Source organism: Oryctolagus cuniculus, chromosome 1 (assembly GCF_964237555.1).
Source record: "Oryctolagus cuniculus chromosome 1, mOryCun1.1, whole genome shotgun sequence".
In the NCBI taxonomy this organism is placed as follows: Eukaryota; Metazoa; Chordata; class Mammalia; order Lagomorpha; family Leporidae; genus Oryctolagus; species Oryctolagus cuniculus.
In genome coordinates, this window is record NC_091432.1 from 4,362,020 (window position 1) to 4,377,607 (window position 15,588).

Below are 15,588 nucleotides of genomic sequence, written 5' to 3' on the forward strand. Positions count from 1 at the left end.
GCTGACAGCGGCCACTCTGGCCCGTGGCCCCCGCGGCAGGGACGGTGCCCCGCCCGTCTCCTGAGCCTCAGCACCTCGGACAGGGAAACTGAGGCTGCGGGAGCCGTGTGCGGGGCTGGGTGCGGCCTGGAACCCGTCACCTGCTCCGCGCTTTCGGGCCTCGGTCTCCGGACCACGACCGTTCCTCCGGCCCGGGTTGGAAGGGGCGTGTAGGCGTCCCGCACAGGTCAGGCCGGAGCTGGGCAACGCCCTAAAAACACACCCACGGCCACCGCACGAGGCGCGGCCTCGCCCCAAGGTCACGCGGAGCGAGAACCCGGCCTCCAGGCGCCCGTTTCCTGCCCGCCCCGCGCGGGGCGCCCGGCCTCCCAAGCCGCGGGGCTCCCGACGGGGGTCCCAGCAAATGCCCAGCCCCCGCAGCCCATCCCGGGGGGCCTGCCCGCCTCGCCCGGCCGGAGCCCCGCGCCGCCCGGGAACCGCGCGCCGCCGCCCTCCACGCCCCGCGACCCCCGGGCTCCGGCCGCGGAGGCCCCGCCCCCTCCGCGCCGGCCCCGCCCCCGTCGGCCGGGGCGCCTCGGGCGGGGGGCGGCGCCGCAGCCAATGGGAGGGCGGCGTGGCGAGGGCGGCGGCGGTTGTGATGCGCCGGGGCGGCGGGCGGCGGCCAATCAGCGGCCGGCGTGAGGGCGGGCTGTGACGCGGCCGGCGCTCCTCGTGCGGCGGCGGCGGTAAAGGAGCGAGCCCCGCGGCCGGAGCGCCAGCTGCCCGTCGGCCCCGCAGCCGCCGCGCCGCCTGCCCGCCCGCCGGTCCCGGCTGCCCTCGGCCCGCGCCCCCGCCCCGCGCGCCTTCAGCCGCCGCCCGCCGCGCGCAGCCCCCCGCCCGGTCAGCGAGCGGCCTCCCGAGGCGGGCGCGCGGCCGGACCCGAGCCTCGTCCTGCGGCCGCGCGGCCGGCATGAAGACCAAGTTCTGCACCGGGGACGAGGCGGAGCCCTCGCCGCTCGGGCTGCTGCTGGGCTGCGGCGGCGGCGGCGGCAGCGCGGCCCCGGCGCCCGGCGTCAGCGACCTCGAGCCCAAGCCGCCGCTCGCGCTGCCGCCGCCGCCGCCGCCGCCCCCGCCGCCGCCGCCGCCGCCCGCGGCCGACGAGCCGGAGCCCCGCACGCGGCGCCGGGCCTATCTGTGGTGCAAGGAGTTCCTGCCCGGCGCCTGGCGGGGCCTGCGCGAGGACCAGTTCCACATCAGTGTCATCAGGTCGGTGGCGGGGCCGCTGACGTGGGCCGGGCGGGGCGCGGGGCGCGGGGCCCTCCTGGAGAACAATGCCGGCCGGCCGGCCGGAGCGCGCCCGGTGCGGCCGGGGGCGTCGGAAGCGCGCGCGGTCGCCGGGTTCGCCTGGTCGCCGGCGCGCCCCCCCCCGCCCACTCCTCCCCTGCAGGGGTCCCCGCCGCGGCCGGGAGGCGTGGCGACCCCTCCCCACGCTTCCCTCCAGCCGCGGCCCCGGGGTGTCCGGGTCCCCGTGGCCGGCGCCCCGGGTCCGTGCGGGCGGCCGAGGGGACCGGAGGATCCGCGTCCGTGCGGGGCGTCGGCTCCCGCACCCACGCCTCCCTCGCGGCGCGGCCACTTTCCTGTTCATTGGCTGAGCGGGTGGGTGCCGCCTGGTGACGCCGGCTGCTGGCGGCCCCCGGTCATCCTGCGTCCGGTTGGTCATTGGATTCCTGCTGGTGCCCACGGGGCGAGCGCAGCACGATGCACTCTTGGGGCTTTGGGTTCCAGGGGCCTGGGAGCAGACGCAGCAGAGGTGGTGGTGGGAACCGGAGAAGCAGCAGGCGCGAGATGTCTGGGTGATCCTTGGATTCCCTAACGGTGCTTCAGGAAGAAAACTCTCCAAAACTTGAACCCACGCTCGTCCGCGAGAGGCCACGGCTGAGCGGCACCCTTGAATGAACAGGGAGAAGCTTAGAGAGGAGTGGGCCCGGGGCTCCACGCCCTCCCCTCCCCAGGCCTGGGGGGCCTGGGCGGACACTCGGAGCCCCTGGGTCCAGCCTCAGGGCATCTCGGGGCCTTCTGGTCAGACAGCCATTGCAGGAGCAGCGGGGGTCTGGTTTCTTTCCCCAGGAGACAGCTTTCCCTTTGGATTGGAGAACCTTCTTATTTTTTAAAGAGAGTTTTATTTGCTCGAAAGCCAAAGTGACAAGTATTTTCCATCTGCTCTTTTACTCCCCACATGACCACAACAGCCAGGGCTCCATCCGGGTCCCTCACGGGGTGGCGGGGCCCACGCGCTCGGCCGCCCTCCGCTGCCTGCCAGGGTGCATGCTAACGGAAGCTGGGTCAGCAGCAGAACTGGCACTTGAAGCTGGTGCCGCAGTGTGCAGTGCGCGGCCGGTGCCTGCGGCGGCCCCAGGGAGAGCCTTTTAGAGACTGGCGTGTGCCTGTCTGTCCTGTGTCCTGGGAAGATAGTTAGTGATGTGGTAAGGAGGGAAGGGGAGTTAGTGCCTGGGAAGGTGGGAGATGCCTTACTTTACAAACGGCAGGGGGCCGGCGCTGTGGCATAGGGGTAGCGCTGCCGCTTGCAGTGCCGGCCTCCGTATGGGCCCCTGGTTCAAGTCCCGGCTGCTCCACTTCTGATCCAGCTCTCTGCCGGGGCCCGGGATAGCAGCGGAAGATGGCCCTGCACCTGTGTGGGAGACCTGGGGGAAGCTCCTGGCTTTGGATTGGCGCAGCTTCGGCATTGGGGCCCATTAGGGAGTGAACCAGCGGATGGAAGACCTCTCTCTCTCTGCCTTTCCCCTCTTTGTAACTCTTTCAAATAAATCTTTAAAAAAAAACCCAAAAAACAAAAACGGCAGGGAGCCAGCACTGCCGCCTGTGACATCGGCATCCCATGTTCCCACGTGGGTGCCAGTTGGAGTCCCAGCTGCTCCACTTCTGATCCAGCTGATAGCCTGCGAAAGGCAGTGAGGGCAGCCGGCCCTGCGGCTCAACAGGCTAATCCTCCGCCTGCGGCGCCGGCACCCCGGGTTCTAGTCCCGGTCCGGGTGCTGGATTTCACTCTCTGTCTCTCTCTCTCACTGTCCACTCTGCCTGTCAAAAAAAAAGGCGTGGGAGATGACCTGCTGCCCACATGGGAGCCCCCGATGAAGCTCCTGGCTTCGGCCTGGGCCAGCGCTGGCTGTTGTGGACATCTGGAGAGTAGACCAGCAGATGGTCGATCTTTTCTTCTGACTCTCAGATAAATAAATCTTTTTTAAAAACGATGGAAAAGGCCGTTGCAGGAGGTGGGGTTCACTGGAGTGGTGGCATTTACTGTGGCTCCTTCTGTCGCGTACGGACGCTTCCTCTCCGTCTGTCTGCTCCAGCTCTTGTCCATCTGCTTGTTAAAGGTCGAGCCTCTACCTGTCCCCTTTACCCGGCTCCTGCCCACCTCGGAATACGCTGCCGCCTTTCCCCTGGCAGTTATTTCCAGACCAGGTGGTAACCAAGACCCTAGACCTGGTGAGCTACCTCTGCACCCACACCTGCCTGTCCCCTTGGCTTCTCCAAGGCCCGGAGGCCCGGCCTGCTGCCCTGGGGACACCTGTGCCCTCTGCCTTCTCCATGTCTCGGTCCCGCTCCCAGGGGTTGCTCAGCTGTCGGTGCTCCTGTGACCTGGCCAGCTGGAGAGTGGCATCCAGATTGGGTGCAGACTTTACACCCTGGGCTCCGGCTGTGTCCTTCCTGTTTCAGGATTCGCCTTCCCCCCGGGTGTGGCAGCTGCGGCCGCCAGGCCCTTGCCCCTGCCCGCTGCTGGGCAGCCTTCCCCCGGGCGGGGTCTGCTTCACGGCCCTTCCTGCAGGCCTCGCGTGGACCCCGACAGCGGTCTCTCTCCTCTGTGTTTCCCCCAGCTCTTCACAGGCAGGCGGGCTTTGACCACTGCACTGGCCGCTCTGTGTGCAGGGGTCCATCCTGCTCTCCCAGGAGATGGGATTCCTGTCGTGTCAGGTGCCTGACCCCAGGCCCTGTGGCTGAGCTGGCCTCTCTGCCGAGGGAGAACTGGAGACGTGTCACCAGGGGCTCGGTGGCTGGGTGCCAGCGAGGAGTGGAATAAGGAAAAACAAAGTGAAAATTATGAGTGCACTGGTCGTTTAGAAAATACGCCCATGCCGAGACAGCACAACTGATCTCCGTGCCTGCGAGTCGCGGCGAGGGGTGGTTGGCTGGTTTACCGGCGCTCTGACCGGTGAAGCAGGCACAGTCACTTGTGAAACTGCAGATCTGCAGAAAGGTGCCACACTGCCCGGAAGTTTAATGCGAGAAGTGTTTGAGAACGGTGAACAAGGGTCAGCCCAGGCACACAGCAGAATGGCGGAGGAGGGGTTACAGCCCCAGCGGGACACCGCCATCGAGGCATCTGAAGGCGAGGGAGCCCGAGAAGGCCGGCGAAGCCCTCAGGTGCCTTCTTGGCAAGACGACGAGGCAGAAGTCAGTGAACTGTGTCTCGTGGTGGCACCCCGAGTATTTGGGAAAATTATGCCAAAGCTCCCTCCTTGGTTTGTTTTTGTTTGTTTGTTTGTTTGTTTGTTTTGACAGGCAGAGTTAGAGAGAGGGAGACAGAGAGAAAGGTCTTCCTTCCGTTGGTTCACCCCCCAGTGGCCGCTGTGGCCGGCACCGCGCTGATCTGAAGCCAGGAGCCAGGTGCTTCTCCTGGTCTCCCATGGGGTGCAGGGCCCAAGCACTTGGGCCATCCTCCACTGCACTCCCTGGCCACAGCAGAGAGCTGGCCTGGAAGAAGGGCAACCGGGACAGAATCCGGCGCCCCGACCGGGACTAGAACTCGGGGTGCTGGCGCTGCAGGTGGAGGATTAGCCTAGTGAGCCGCGGCGCCAGCCTGATTTGTTTTTTTTTTTTATTTTTTTAATCTTTGTGTATTTTTTTTTAAGATTTATTTATTTGAAAGAGTTACACAGAGATAGGTTGAGACAGAGAGGTCTTCCATCCCTGGTTCACTCTCCCGTTGGCTGCAACAGCCGGAGCTGCGCTGATCCGGAGCCAGGAGCTTCTTCCAGGTCTCCCACGCGGGGGCAGGGGCCCAAGGACTTGGGCCGTCCTCCACTGCTTTCTGAGGTGCACTAGCAGGGAGCTGGATTGGAAGAGGAGCAGCTTTACCCACTACGCCAGAGCGCAAGCCCCATTTATTATTTTTTGGAAGTCAGAGTTAGAGGAGAGACAGAGAGAGACAGAGAGGTCTTCCATCCGCTGGTTCACTCTCCAGTTGGCTGCAACGGCCAGAGCTGCGCCGATCCGGAGCCAGGAGCTTCTGCCGGGTCTCCCACGCGGGTGCTTAACTGGCCTCCTAGCCGCCAGGCTGCACCCCTCCTGAGAGTTTGGGTGTAGGACTTTGTCAGGCTTTTGTGCACGTAGTGGTAGTGCCATGGATTTGCTCCTGTGGCTTGTTGAGCAGGCTCACTCGGTTGGTTTCTCACTGTTGAGTCTGCAATCCTGTGGTTAGGTCCCAGTCTCGTGGTGAGCCGTGTCCCTGGGCTCTGCCTGTGCTTCTTAGTCTCCCCTCCCTGCCGTCAGGTGGGACAGGCTGACCCGAGGGACTTAGAGTTGCGTACTTGCCACCACCCAAGTCCTTCAGGCTTTGAGAAAACCCCGGCAGGTTAGACTCTGGCAAAATGGTCTCTCTCAAAAACGGCTCAGGACCTGGTGCTCTGGGGCTGCAGGTTAAGCTGCTCCATGTGACGCGGGCACCCCGTACCTGACGGTTTGAGTCCTGGGGCGCTGCTTCCCATCCAGCTCCCTGCTAATGCACCTGGGAAGGCAGCGGAGGACTGGCACCCATGTGCACCCACGTGGGAGCCAGGGACAGTGGTCCTGGCTCCGGCTTTGGTCTGGTCGAGCCCTGGCTGTTGGAGGTATTTGGGGAGTGAACCAGCAGATGGAAACTCTGTCCCTCCCCCTCTCTCTGTCACTCTGCCTTTCAAATAAATAAATCATAAAAAATGGCTTGGCAGGTGGCATAGCAGTGAAGATTCCAGTTGGAACGCCCATCTCCCAGGTCTGGGCGTCTGGATTTGAGCTCCCGATTCCAGCTTCCTGTTAAGGTGCACACTGGAGTGCAGCAGGTGATAGCTCAAGTGATGTGGTCCCTGCCACCTTCCCAGGAGACCTAGGTCGAGTTCCAGCTGCTGGCCTCACCTGGCCTGCCCTGACCTGGCTGTCTAGGCGCCTGGGGAGGGAGCCAGGGTGGGGGAGCGCTCTCTCTGGCTCTCAGGCAAATGAAATACCATGATGGGCAGTCTTGAGCCTGCCGGGAGCAGGCCGTCCCCAGAACTTGGCTGGTCACGTTTCTTTGCTTCCAGTTCTTTCGTGTCCACAGACAGAACCACAGACGTGCCTTTTTAGATGGGCCTCCCTCTGCCAGAAGCACGGAGGCAGTTTCTCCAGTGTCCCAGTGGCCTGGAATCCTGGAGGTGAAACACAAGTGAGTCCCCACGACTCCCGTGATTGGATCCGCTGGGGGCGGTGCGAGCGAGCGCGCAGAGAGAGAGAGAGAGAGAGAGAGGTAGATGTGGTGGATCATCCCTCTGCTGGTTTGCTCTTCAAGTGCCTGCAACAGCCGGGGCTGGGCCAGGCCGAGTAGCCAGACCTCAAACAGTCCGATTTGGGATGAGGGCGGCCCGAGCAGCGGCGCCCCTGCCCCCACCCGCGCCTGCCACCCCCAGCTGCAGCACGTCCTCAGGTGCAGTTCCTGTGGAGGTCTCTGCCCCTGTCCACTTTGGACGGCAGTTTGTCTGTGACCCGGCTTCAGCGGCCTGGGGGCTGGGCGGGGCTGTAGCAGTGGGACCTGGAGCTCTGAGGTTCCTGAACCTGAGAGGTAGGTGGAAGGTGGAAGGGGCTTGCGGGGGACGAGAGCAGGCAGAGGAAGGCTATCTTGTGCATGTTAAGGATAGTGGCTGGAAATTCATGTGTTAGGAACCTGTTCCGGCGTGACCCGGGGGGTGGCTTAGAGGGGAAAGACAAAGCTGTGGGGATCAGAGCCCTAGCTTGGGGCTGGCGCCGTGGCTCACTTGGCTAATCCTCCGCCTGTGGTGCCGGCATCCCATATGGGCGCTGGGTTCTAGTTCTGGTTGCCCCTCTTCCAGGCCAGCTCTCTGCTGTGGCCCGGGAGTGCAGTGGAGGATGGCCCAAGTGCTTGGGTCCTGCACCCGCATGGGAGACCAGGAGAAGCACCTGGCTCCTGGCTTCAGATCGGGCAGCGCCGGCCATGGTGGCTACTTGGGTGAACCAACGGAGGGAGGACCTTTCTCTCTCTCTCTCTCTCTCTCTCACTGTCTATAACTTTCTCTCTCACTAACTCTGCCTGTCCAAAAAAAAAAAAAAAAAAAAAAAAAGCCCTAGTGGGGCTTGGGGAGCCCCCAGCTCGACTGGGTACAGGTTCTGGGCTTCCTGCGTGGAAGGACGCAGCCCGACGAGGTGGAGATGAACAGAACAGGGTCTGCTGAAGGCGCAAAGACAGCACGGCCTCAGCTGTGGCTGCAGGGGCAGAAGCCCAAGCACACGCGGGCCGTCACCCGCTTCCAGGCGCGTTACAGGAAACTGTCGGAAACACGGAGTAGCTAACCGGGCACTGAGCACGGCACGCCCTGCAGGGCCCGGGTCAGCCCCTCTTCCGGCAGGAAGAACTGAGGTGGGTGTGGTGCGGGGGTCAGGCTCAGCCCGGGACGTCGTGCCCCACAGCGTGCTTGGGATTGAGCCCGCCTCTGCTTCCCATCCAGCGTGCTGCTGACGTGCCAGGAAGCGGGCCTTTGTCACCCACGTGGCGTCTGCGTGGTTTCTGGCTGGTGGTCTTGGAGTGAACCAGCAGATGGAAGACCGTTCTCTGGTCCTGTCTGTCACTCCTTCAGATAAAGCAGTGGAAAGGAGCTACCCAGCCTCAGGTGTCCCGAGGACGAGCCGCCTGGAGGTGGAGGACCGCCGGGGGTCTCCGCCACTTCCTTCTGGCATCTTCAAGGTTAGACCGGTGCTGGCCGCGGACAGCTGGTAGTCCTGTCCCACGCAGTCGTGAGGTTCTCGTCCACTGTTGTAGGGGAGATGACGGGCCTGCAGGCCCAGGTCACACAGCTCCTCTGTGGTGAGCTCAGGGCTGTTCCTTGAGTGCCCCAGAGCTGGGCTGAGACGCGGCTCGGGACTGCTCCCGGAGAGCCGCCGCGGTGCCGCCCTGCTTTGCGCTGGGGTTTCAAGCTGAATTGTACGTGGCTAGAAGACATTTTGCAAAAAGTCACTTTTTTCTCACTCCCTGCGCGCTCTGAATTCAGCAGCTGTTTTGGTACTGTGTTGCCTTCTGTTTCGGTGTCGCCAGCCTGTGGCTTTAGGATCGTGTTTCTGCAGACACACTGGCTGTGCTGGGATCCTTCCTGGTAGGCGTTTTGACTGTAGCTGGTGCTCTGGAGGTTCTAGACAGCCGTGCTGTGTTTTCCTCTGGGGGCCAGCCCCTGGCTTTGGGGGCCAGTCCTGTGTGGGCTGGGCTGCGTGCTCTGGGTTGTTGGCATAGATTTGGGTGGCATTTTGCTTTTAAACGAAACACAGTTGGTTAGCTGTAGACCAGCTAACTTCCCATTTTAATTTAGCAGGTGAAAATCTTGGTGGTACAGGTCAGTCTGGAGTAGCCAGCTCCCCAGGCTTAGCATCCGCCTGAGTATTTTTTTTTTTAAGATTTATTTATTTCTTCAAAAAGCAGAGCCAAGAGATGGGGAGAGAGAAGTTCCTCCGCTGGTTCACTCCCCAGACGGCCACAACAGCCTGGGTTGAGCCAGGGCTCCGCCCGGTCTCCCACAGGAACGGCAGGGCTCCAAGGACGCGGGTCATGTGCTGCTGCCGCCAGCGCCCTGCTGGGAGCTGCGCTGAGCCGAAGAGCTGGGAGTCGCACTGGCTGTCCAGTGGGGGTGCTGGCCGCGGCTTGCCCACCTGAGCCACAGCCGCGGCCCCTGCCTGACTGTTGCGCTGACTCACCTGCACGTGAACCCTTCTCCAAATTATTAAATAGTGTAGACGACGGGTAGAGTGCCGTCTCTCAAGGGCTTGGGCAGTCCACCAGCGGGTGTGGCATCGTAGCGTGGATTTTTCCTACTTAGAATGCCAAAGAGTGTAGAGGAATGAATCTCTTCAGTCTTGCCAGGTCTACAAATGCAGGATGTAAACCGTTTCTAAAGCTATCGAAGTCCATGTTGCTAAATTAAAACTACGTTTTAGAGTAAACCACTAACGGGATTTTGAAGCATCGGAAGCTCTGGATTCTTCAAGGAAGTGGGGAGAGATCCAGGCAGGAGCTGCTGTTTCCCGCGAGTGTGCTGGTGCAGACGTCGGTCAGCGAGGGCTGCTGTGACAGAGGGAGGACAGCGGGCGCTGGCGGGCACCGCCTGGTGGGGCTGCTGGGAACCTGGGCGGTAGAGGCTGGAGCTGACCGCCGGCCGGCCCTGGAGCCCTGCAGAGCTCGGAGCTCAGAGCGGGAGGGACCCATCGCGACTGAATGCCGCGGCCGGCTTCCCTGGCGTCCTGGTTCACTGTGCCCGGTGATGTGGTCCTTGAGATACTCTTGTATCATGTTGATTTTCATGGAAGAATTTATTTCTGTTAATGCACATTCAAGACAGACTATTTGTGCATTTTATTTGTGCAACTACTTAAAGTCAGCCACTGAAAGAAAAAGTCATTTTGACCCAAAACCTCACAAGCAGTTAGTTTCTGTGGGATAGAGTTTGCTCGGCGGTCAGAGGTAGCTGTGATCTGCTCCTCTGTGAAGGCGCAGGCTGGGTGTGCGCTCAGCCTGTGCCGGCTTCACGGTGCTGGTCGGGCGGTTGTGGCTGCTCGCTGCTGCTGGTTGGTCTGGAAGACGTTGCTGAGTTAGATTTGACTTCCTTGTGGACGCCAAGTCTACTTAGAATCTCTCTGAGGCCGGCGCCGCGGCTCACTCGGCTAATCCTCCGCCTAGCGGCGCCGGCACACCCGGTTCTAGTCCCGGTTGGGGCGCCAGAATCTTTCCCGGTTGCCCCTCTTCCAGTCCAGCTCTCTGCTGTGGCCAGGGAGTGCAGTGGAGGATGGCCCAAGTGCTTGGGCCCTGCACCCCATGGGAGACCAGGAGAAGCACCTGGCTCCTGCCTTCGGATCAGCGCGGTGCACCGGCCATAGCAGCCATTTGGGGGGTGAACCAATGGAAGGCAGACCTTTCTCTCTGTCTCTCTCTCTCTCACTGTCTATAAGTCTCTGTCTGTCTCACTGTCTAACTCTGCCTGTCAAAAAAAAAAAAAAAAAAAATCTCTGAGCTTTTAAGAAGCCTGGTGACTTGAGAGTGAGGTGGGGGAGGGGCTGGGAGGCCTTTTGAGCCTTCTTTGTTTCAGAAAGTCTGCAGAAAAATGGGAATTGAAGATAAGTGAATTTTGGCACAAAAGATTTGAAATCCATGCTTAGTTTTTCATAATACATATTTTTCATGATTTTTTTTTTTTTTTTTTTTTTTTTTTTTTGACAGGCAGAGTGGACAGTGAGAGAGAGAGACAGAGAGAGAAAGGTCTTCCTTTGCCGTTGGTTCACCCTCCAATGGCCGCCGCTGCAGCCGGCGCACCGCGCTGATCCTGGCAGGAGCCAGGATCCAGGTGCTTTTCCTGGTCTCCCATGGGGTGCAGGGCCCAAGCACCTGGGCCATCCTCCACTGCACTCCCTGGCCATAGCAGAGAGCTGGCCTGGAAGAGGGGCAACCGGGACAGAATCCGGCGCCCCAACCGGGACTAGAACCCGGTGTGCCGGCGCCGCAAGGTGGAGGATTAGCCTATTGAGCCACGGCGCCGGCTCGATTTTTTTTTTTTTTGACAGGCAGAGTGGACAGTGAGAGAGAGAGACAGAGAGAAAGGTCTTCCTTTGCTGTTGGTTCACCCTCCAATGGCCGCCGCGGCCAGCGCGCTGCGGCCGGCGCACCGCGCTGATCCAATGGCAGGAGCCAGGAGCCAGGTGCTTCTCCTGGTCTCCCATGGGGTGCAGGGCCCAAGCACTTGGGCCATCCTCCACTGCACTCCCGGGCCACAGCAGAGAGCTGGCCTGGAAGAGGGGCAACCGGGACAGAATCCGGCGCCCCGACCGGGACTAGAACCTGGTGTGCCCGCGCCGCAAGGCAGAGGATTAGCCTAGTGAGCCGCGGTGCCGGGCCCACTGGTTTTCTCCCCAGGTGCCTACAACAGCTGGAGCCGGGCTGGGCTGAACATCAGGATCGGGAATGCAATCCGTGTTTCCCGCACGGTGGCAGGAAGCCAGTACGTGAGCATTGCGCACCTTCCAGGGTCTGCGCTGCCAGGGGGCTGGAGCAGGGAGCAGACCTCTGACGTGGGCTGGGCGTCCTAACTCCTAGGCGCGCAGCCCCTAGTTTGGACTGGCGTGGTGGAGTGGCAGGTAAAGCTGTCGCCGGCGCTGGCATCCCATATTGGCGCTGGTGTGTGTTGGCTGCTCTGCTTCCCGTTCAGCCGCTGTTAGTGGCCTGCCAGAAGCAGTGGGGGTGGCTCAGGCCTGGCTGAGGCAGCTGAGGAGTGAGCCGGCGGGTGGAAGACCGATCTCGCGCTCTCTCTCTCTCTTTCAGAATAAATGAATGATTTTTAAAAATAAATCTTTAAAAAATATATATTTTTGGGCCAGAGCTGTGACCGGGAGCTTCTTCCAGGCCTCCCACATGGGTGCAGGGGCCCAAGCACCTGGCCCATCTTCCGCTGCTTTCCCAGGCCAGAGCAGAGAGCTGGGTGGGAAGTGGAGCAGCCGGGACTGGAAGCAGTGTCCACATGGGATGGCGGCACTGCAGGCGGCAGCTTTACCCGCTACGCCACAGCGCTGGCCCACCTCAGATTTTAAAAGCTTTTTTCATTTGTTTTCAGTTTTTTCAAAGGCAGAGAGCAAACCAGCTCTGTGTGCTGGTTCAGTCTTCCAAGGGCTGCAGCGCCAGGGCTGGGCCGGCTGGAGCCAGGAGCAGGAGCTCCACGCAGGTCTCCCACAGGGGTGGTAGGAACCAGGTAGCTTGAGCCACCATCTGGTGCCTTCCTGGCCCATTAGCAGGAACTTGGCTCAAAAGTGCAGAGTAGCTGGGACTCAAACCGGGCACCTTGGTAAGGACAGGAGCATGCCAGGCAGTGGCTGCAGCCATGAGGCCAGCGTCCACCTGGGAGGACGCTCTGGCAGATTCTGCAGGGCGTTAGGCTGCTGCGTGTCTGCTGTCGCTGGGGCGCTTCTCTGCGCCTGGCCAAGCCGACTCGCTGACCGCTGACATTTTCTAGGTGGCTTCCGAGGACCGTCCGGGCCAGCATCCTCGTTCCTTTACGTTGACTGTCATGAAAATAATAGTTCATTCTCTAAAGCCTGATGAGAAACAGGAAATCCAGTAGGTGAAGGATTTCCGGGTCGGGAGCCGTTGCTGGCTGAGCCAGCCTGCCTGCCAGCGGACGGGGACAAACTTTGAATCAGGTTGCACAATTTAGAACACTGGTCCGTCTGTTCGCTCTTGGCTTTGAGCTTTGGAGAGTATGTGACAGGAAGAAAAAGTAGGGCTTCTACCTCTGTCGTAATAATGGCTGTCCTGTTGCCTGGGAGCCAGGATCTGGTGGCGGCTGAGTGGACACTCCAGGGATTCTGATAAGCCGGAGAGGCCCTGCCCGGAGGTCGGCGGAAGGCACACTGGCTGCGCCTTGCGGCCCACGGGGGCTCCCTTTTCTTCCTGTTCTCAAAGTTAGACGACTGGGGAAAAGTAGGTCCCTGCTCCTGGTCATTCCTGGAGACTCAGCACAGCACTTTTTGCTTTTGAAGTAAGTTGTTGAAAAAAGTAACCTTCAGGGTGACTTACTAGATCTGGGAAAACTTCTGTAGAAGCGCATTCAAGTTTTTGTTTGTTAACTTGGGGAAAACAGAGCCAGCATTGTGGTGTAGTAGGTTAAGGCACCACCATATGGTTCAAGACCCGGCTGCTCTGCCTCATCCGGCTCCCTGCCAAAGCGCCGGAAGGTGGCTTGGGGCCTGAGCACACATGGGAGACCCAGAAGAAGCTCAGAGCCCTGGCCACTGTGGCTGGGGAGCAACCAGCTGATGGAAGATGTCTCTCTCTCTCTCTCTCTCTCTCTCTGTAATGCTGCCTTTCAAATAAATAAAAATAAATCTTAAAAAGTTATTTTATTAAAAAAGAAAGCTTTACTGAAACAGTTTGTATACTAGTACCATTTAAAATTCAGCCATTTAAAGTATGCAGAAGTGGTACATGCAACCATCTACAATTCTAGAACATTTGCTTGTTTTTTAAGAAGTTATTTATTTGAAAGGCAGAGTTGCAGAGAGAGACAGAGACACAGAGAGAGAGAATGGCCACAATGGCCGGAGCTCTGCCAATCCAAAGCCAGGAGCTTCTCCTGGTCTCCCACATGCGTGCAGGGGCCCAAGCACTTGGGCCATCCTCCGCTGCTTTCCCAGGCCACGGCAGAGAGCTGGATGGGAGGAGGAGCAGCCGGGACTTGAACCAGTGCCCACATGGGATGCCTGCACTGCAGGCAGCGGCTTTGCACCAGCCCCAGAACAGTCCTGTCATCTCGGAAAGATGCTGTCACCGCCCGCTCCCACCCTGGCCCCTGGCGGCCTCTCCTCGACTTTCCGTCTCCATCACTCTCCTGTTCCGGATATTTCTCGTGAATGGAATCACATGGTGTGTGGTCTCTCGTGCCTGGCTGGTTTGGTGCACCGTCCGTGTTACAGCGTGTGTCAGGACTCCGTTCTTTTCCACTAGGATTGTGGTGGAACACACGGCTGCAGTCGCGCCCTTCCCCGTGTTCAGTGCCCCGCATTGCTGTGCTGCCTGCGCCCGTCCCCGGAGCGCTCCTGCCCTGTCGGCACTGGCTCCTCCTCTGCTGCCCGGCATCCCTTGTTCTCTGAGACCCGTGAGCTTGGTCGCATCTGTCCTCAGTTGTTTTCTGCGTGTTTCCTGGAATGTGGTGCCAATGCCTATTTTTGATCTGCTGCCCTGCCGTCAGCATTGTGATTTGGGCCGCGGAAGGCCTGTGTTCAGTCTTGTGCACTTGGGGACTGAGGATAATAATGTTGCCGTAGGCCGCCGAGTTTGCAGGACTTTGTCCAGCAGCGGCGTGTGGAGCAGTCCTGGGGCAGGCTCTTCGCTGGCCGGGCGCGCAGCTCTCACGGCACCTGGCTACGGCCAGCGTGGCAGAGGGGGGCTCCTGCCTTGCCTCGTCTGTCTGGGGCAGCGCGGGAAGGACCCGAATGCTGGCTCACCTGCTCCTGTGTTTCTGTTTCCTCATCTGTAAAGTGGAGGTGACACCAGCCTCCACCCTGCAGGCTGATGCCGCTGAGCTGAGCTGAGCTGACCGGTCCAGTACCTGGGGCGCTGCAGCCCAGGGCTCCAGGGCTCCAGGGCTCCAGGGCTCCAGGGCAGCGAGTTCCAAGAGCAGAGGGTTAGTGGCATGTCCAGGATCGCACGGCCCGCGAGCGGCAGAACCGGGGCTTAGCCATGGCTTACTGTCTCAGGATGCCGGCCCCAGGAGAGAGGGCCTGCCCCCGAGGGAGCCGAGCTGTCGGAGAGCGGGGTACGGGGCTGAGAAGATAGGAGTCCGTGGCCAGAAGTGGTGTTGAGTAGCCTTATTTTTAGAACAGGTTTGTTGAGCCTTGCAGCGCTGGGGGCTGTGGGCCTTGAGAGCTGAGTGTTCGGCCATGCCCCTCCTTAAAGGGAACACTGAGAATGGTGACAGTGTCATGGAAGGGGCTGGACTTTGAAGTCGCTGTCAAAGAGCAGGTGGTGTAGACACCACAGTTCAGAGGCGCTTCCAGGCTGAGAGACACGTGGTGACGAGCGGCAAGGAACTCTGGGGGCCGCTGCTGTGGCGTAGCGGGTAAAGCCTCTGCCTGCAGTGTTGGCGTCCCATATGGGTGCTGGTTCGAGTCCCGGCTGCTCCACTTCTGATCCAGCCTCTGCTGTGGCCTGAGAAAGCAGTGGAAGGTGGCCCAAGTCCTTGGGTCCCAGCACCCGCGTGGGAGACCCAGAGGAAGCTCCTGGCTCCTGGCTTTGGATGGGCCTAGCTCTGGCCATGGCGGGGTAAACCATTTCTGGGGTAAACCAGCGGATGGAAGACATTTCTCTCTGTAACTTTACCCCTCAAATAAATAAATAAAATCTTAATAAAATAAAAAGCAGTGGGGGAAGTGGCCAGGCCCACGCGGTACGGCAGCTTCCTGGGCCGGATGCTGGTCCCGGCTCCTCTCAGCTGACCGCCGTGTCATTCCGTGACGGGCCTGAGGTCTGGCCGAGGCGCCAGGTGTTTCATCACAGAGAATTTGAGTGGGGAATTGGGTGACCAGGTGGCGGACAGAAGAACGGAACAGGGCGCACTGTTAGGACTGAAGTGGGGACAGCAGGAAGCAGCGCCATTGCTGGGCTGGGGAGCGAGGGGAGGCTGGGATTCTCAGGGCCTGAAGGCTGACCTCTGAGCTGACCTCTGTTATGCCAGCACTCGGTCGCACGGCCACACGTAAAAGGCAGCAGGTCAGGACGGTCTGCTGCCTGGACAGCATGAGGGCTTTCTTGCCAAGGAGGAG

General features: G+C 60.7%; 1 protein-coding gene and 1 non-coding gene across 4 annotated transcripts in view; one reads left to right on the forward strand and one right to left on the reverse strand.

Moving 5' to 3' along the window:
* Positions 1-702: 702 nt before the first annotated feature.
* The window catches only part of CHKA (choline kinase alpha), a 56,075-nt gene continuing 41,189 nt past the window's right edge, over positions 703-15,588 (forward strand). Inside the window, exon 1 of one of the 3 annotated variants that reach the window (XM_070065595.1) lies at positions 703-1,245. In XM_070065595.1, coding sequence (XP_069921696.1) covers positions 950-1,245 — 296 coding nt within the window. In that variant the 5' untranslated portion in view covers positions 703-949. The remainder of the gene's footprint in view (positions 1,246-15,588) is intronic. The other 2 variants (XM_070065514.1, XM_070065552.1) reach the window with 2 other exon arrangements.
* Positions 6,260-6,383, reverse strand: LOC127489444 (small nucleolar RNA SNORA38). The gene has a single exon (XR_007917372.2). It is a non-coding gene; the product is annotated as a small nucleolar RNA SNORA38 (small nucleolar RNA).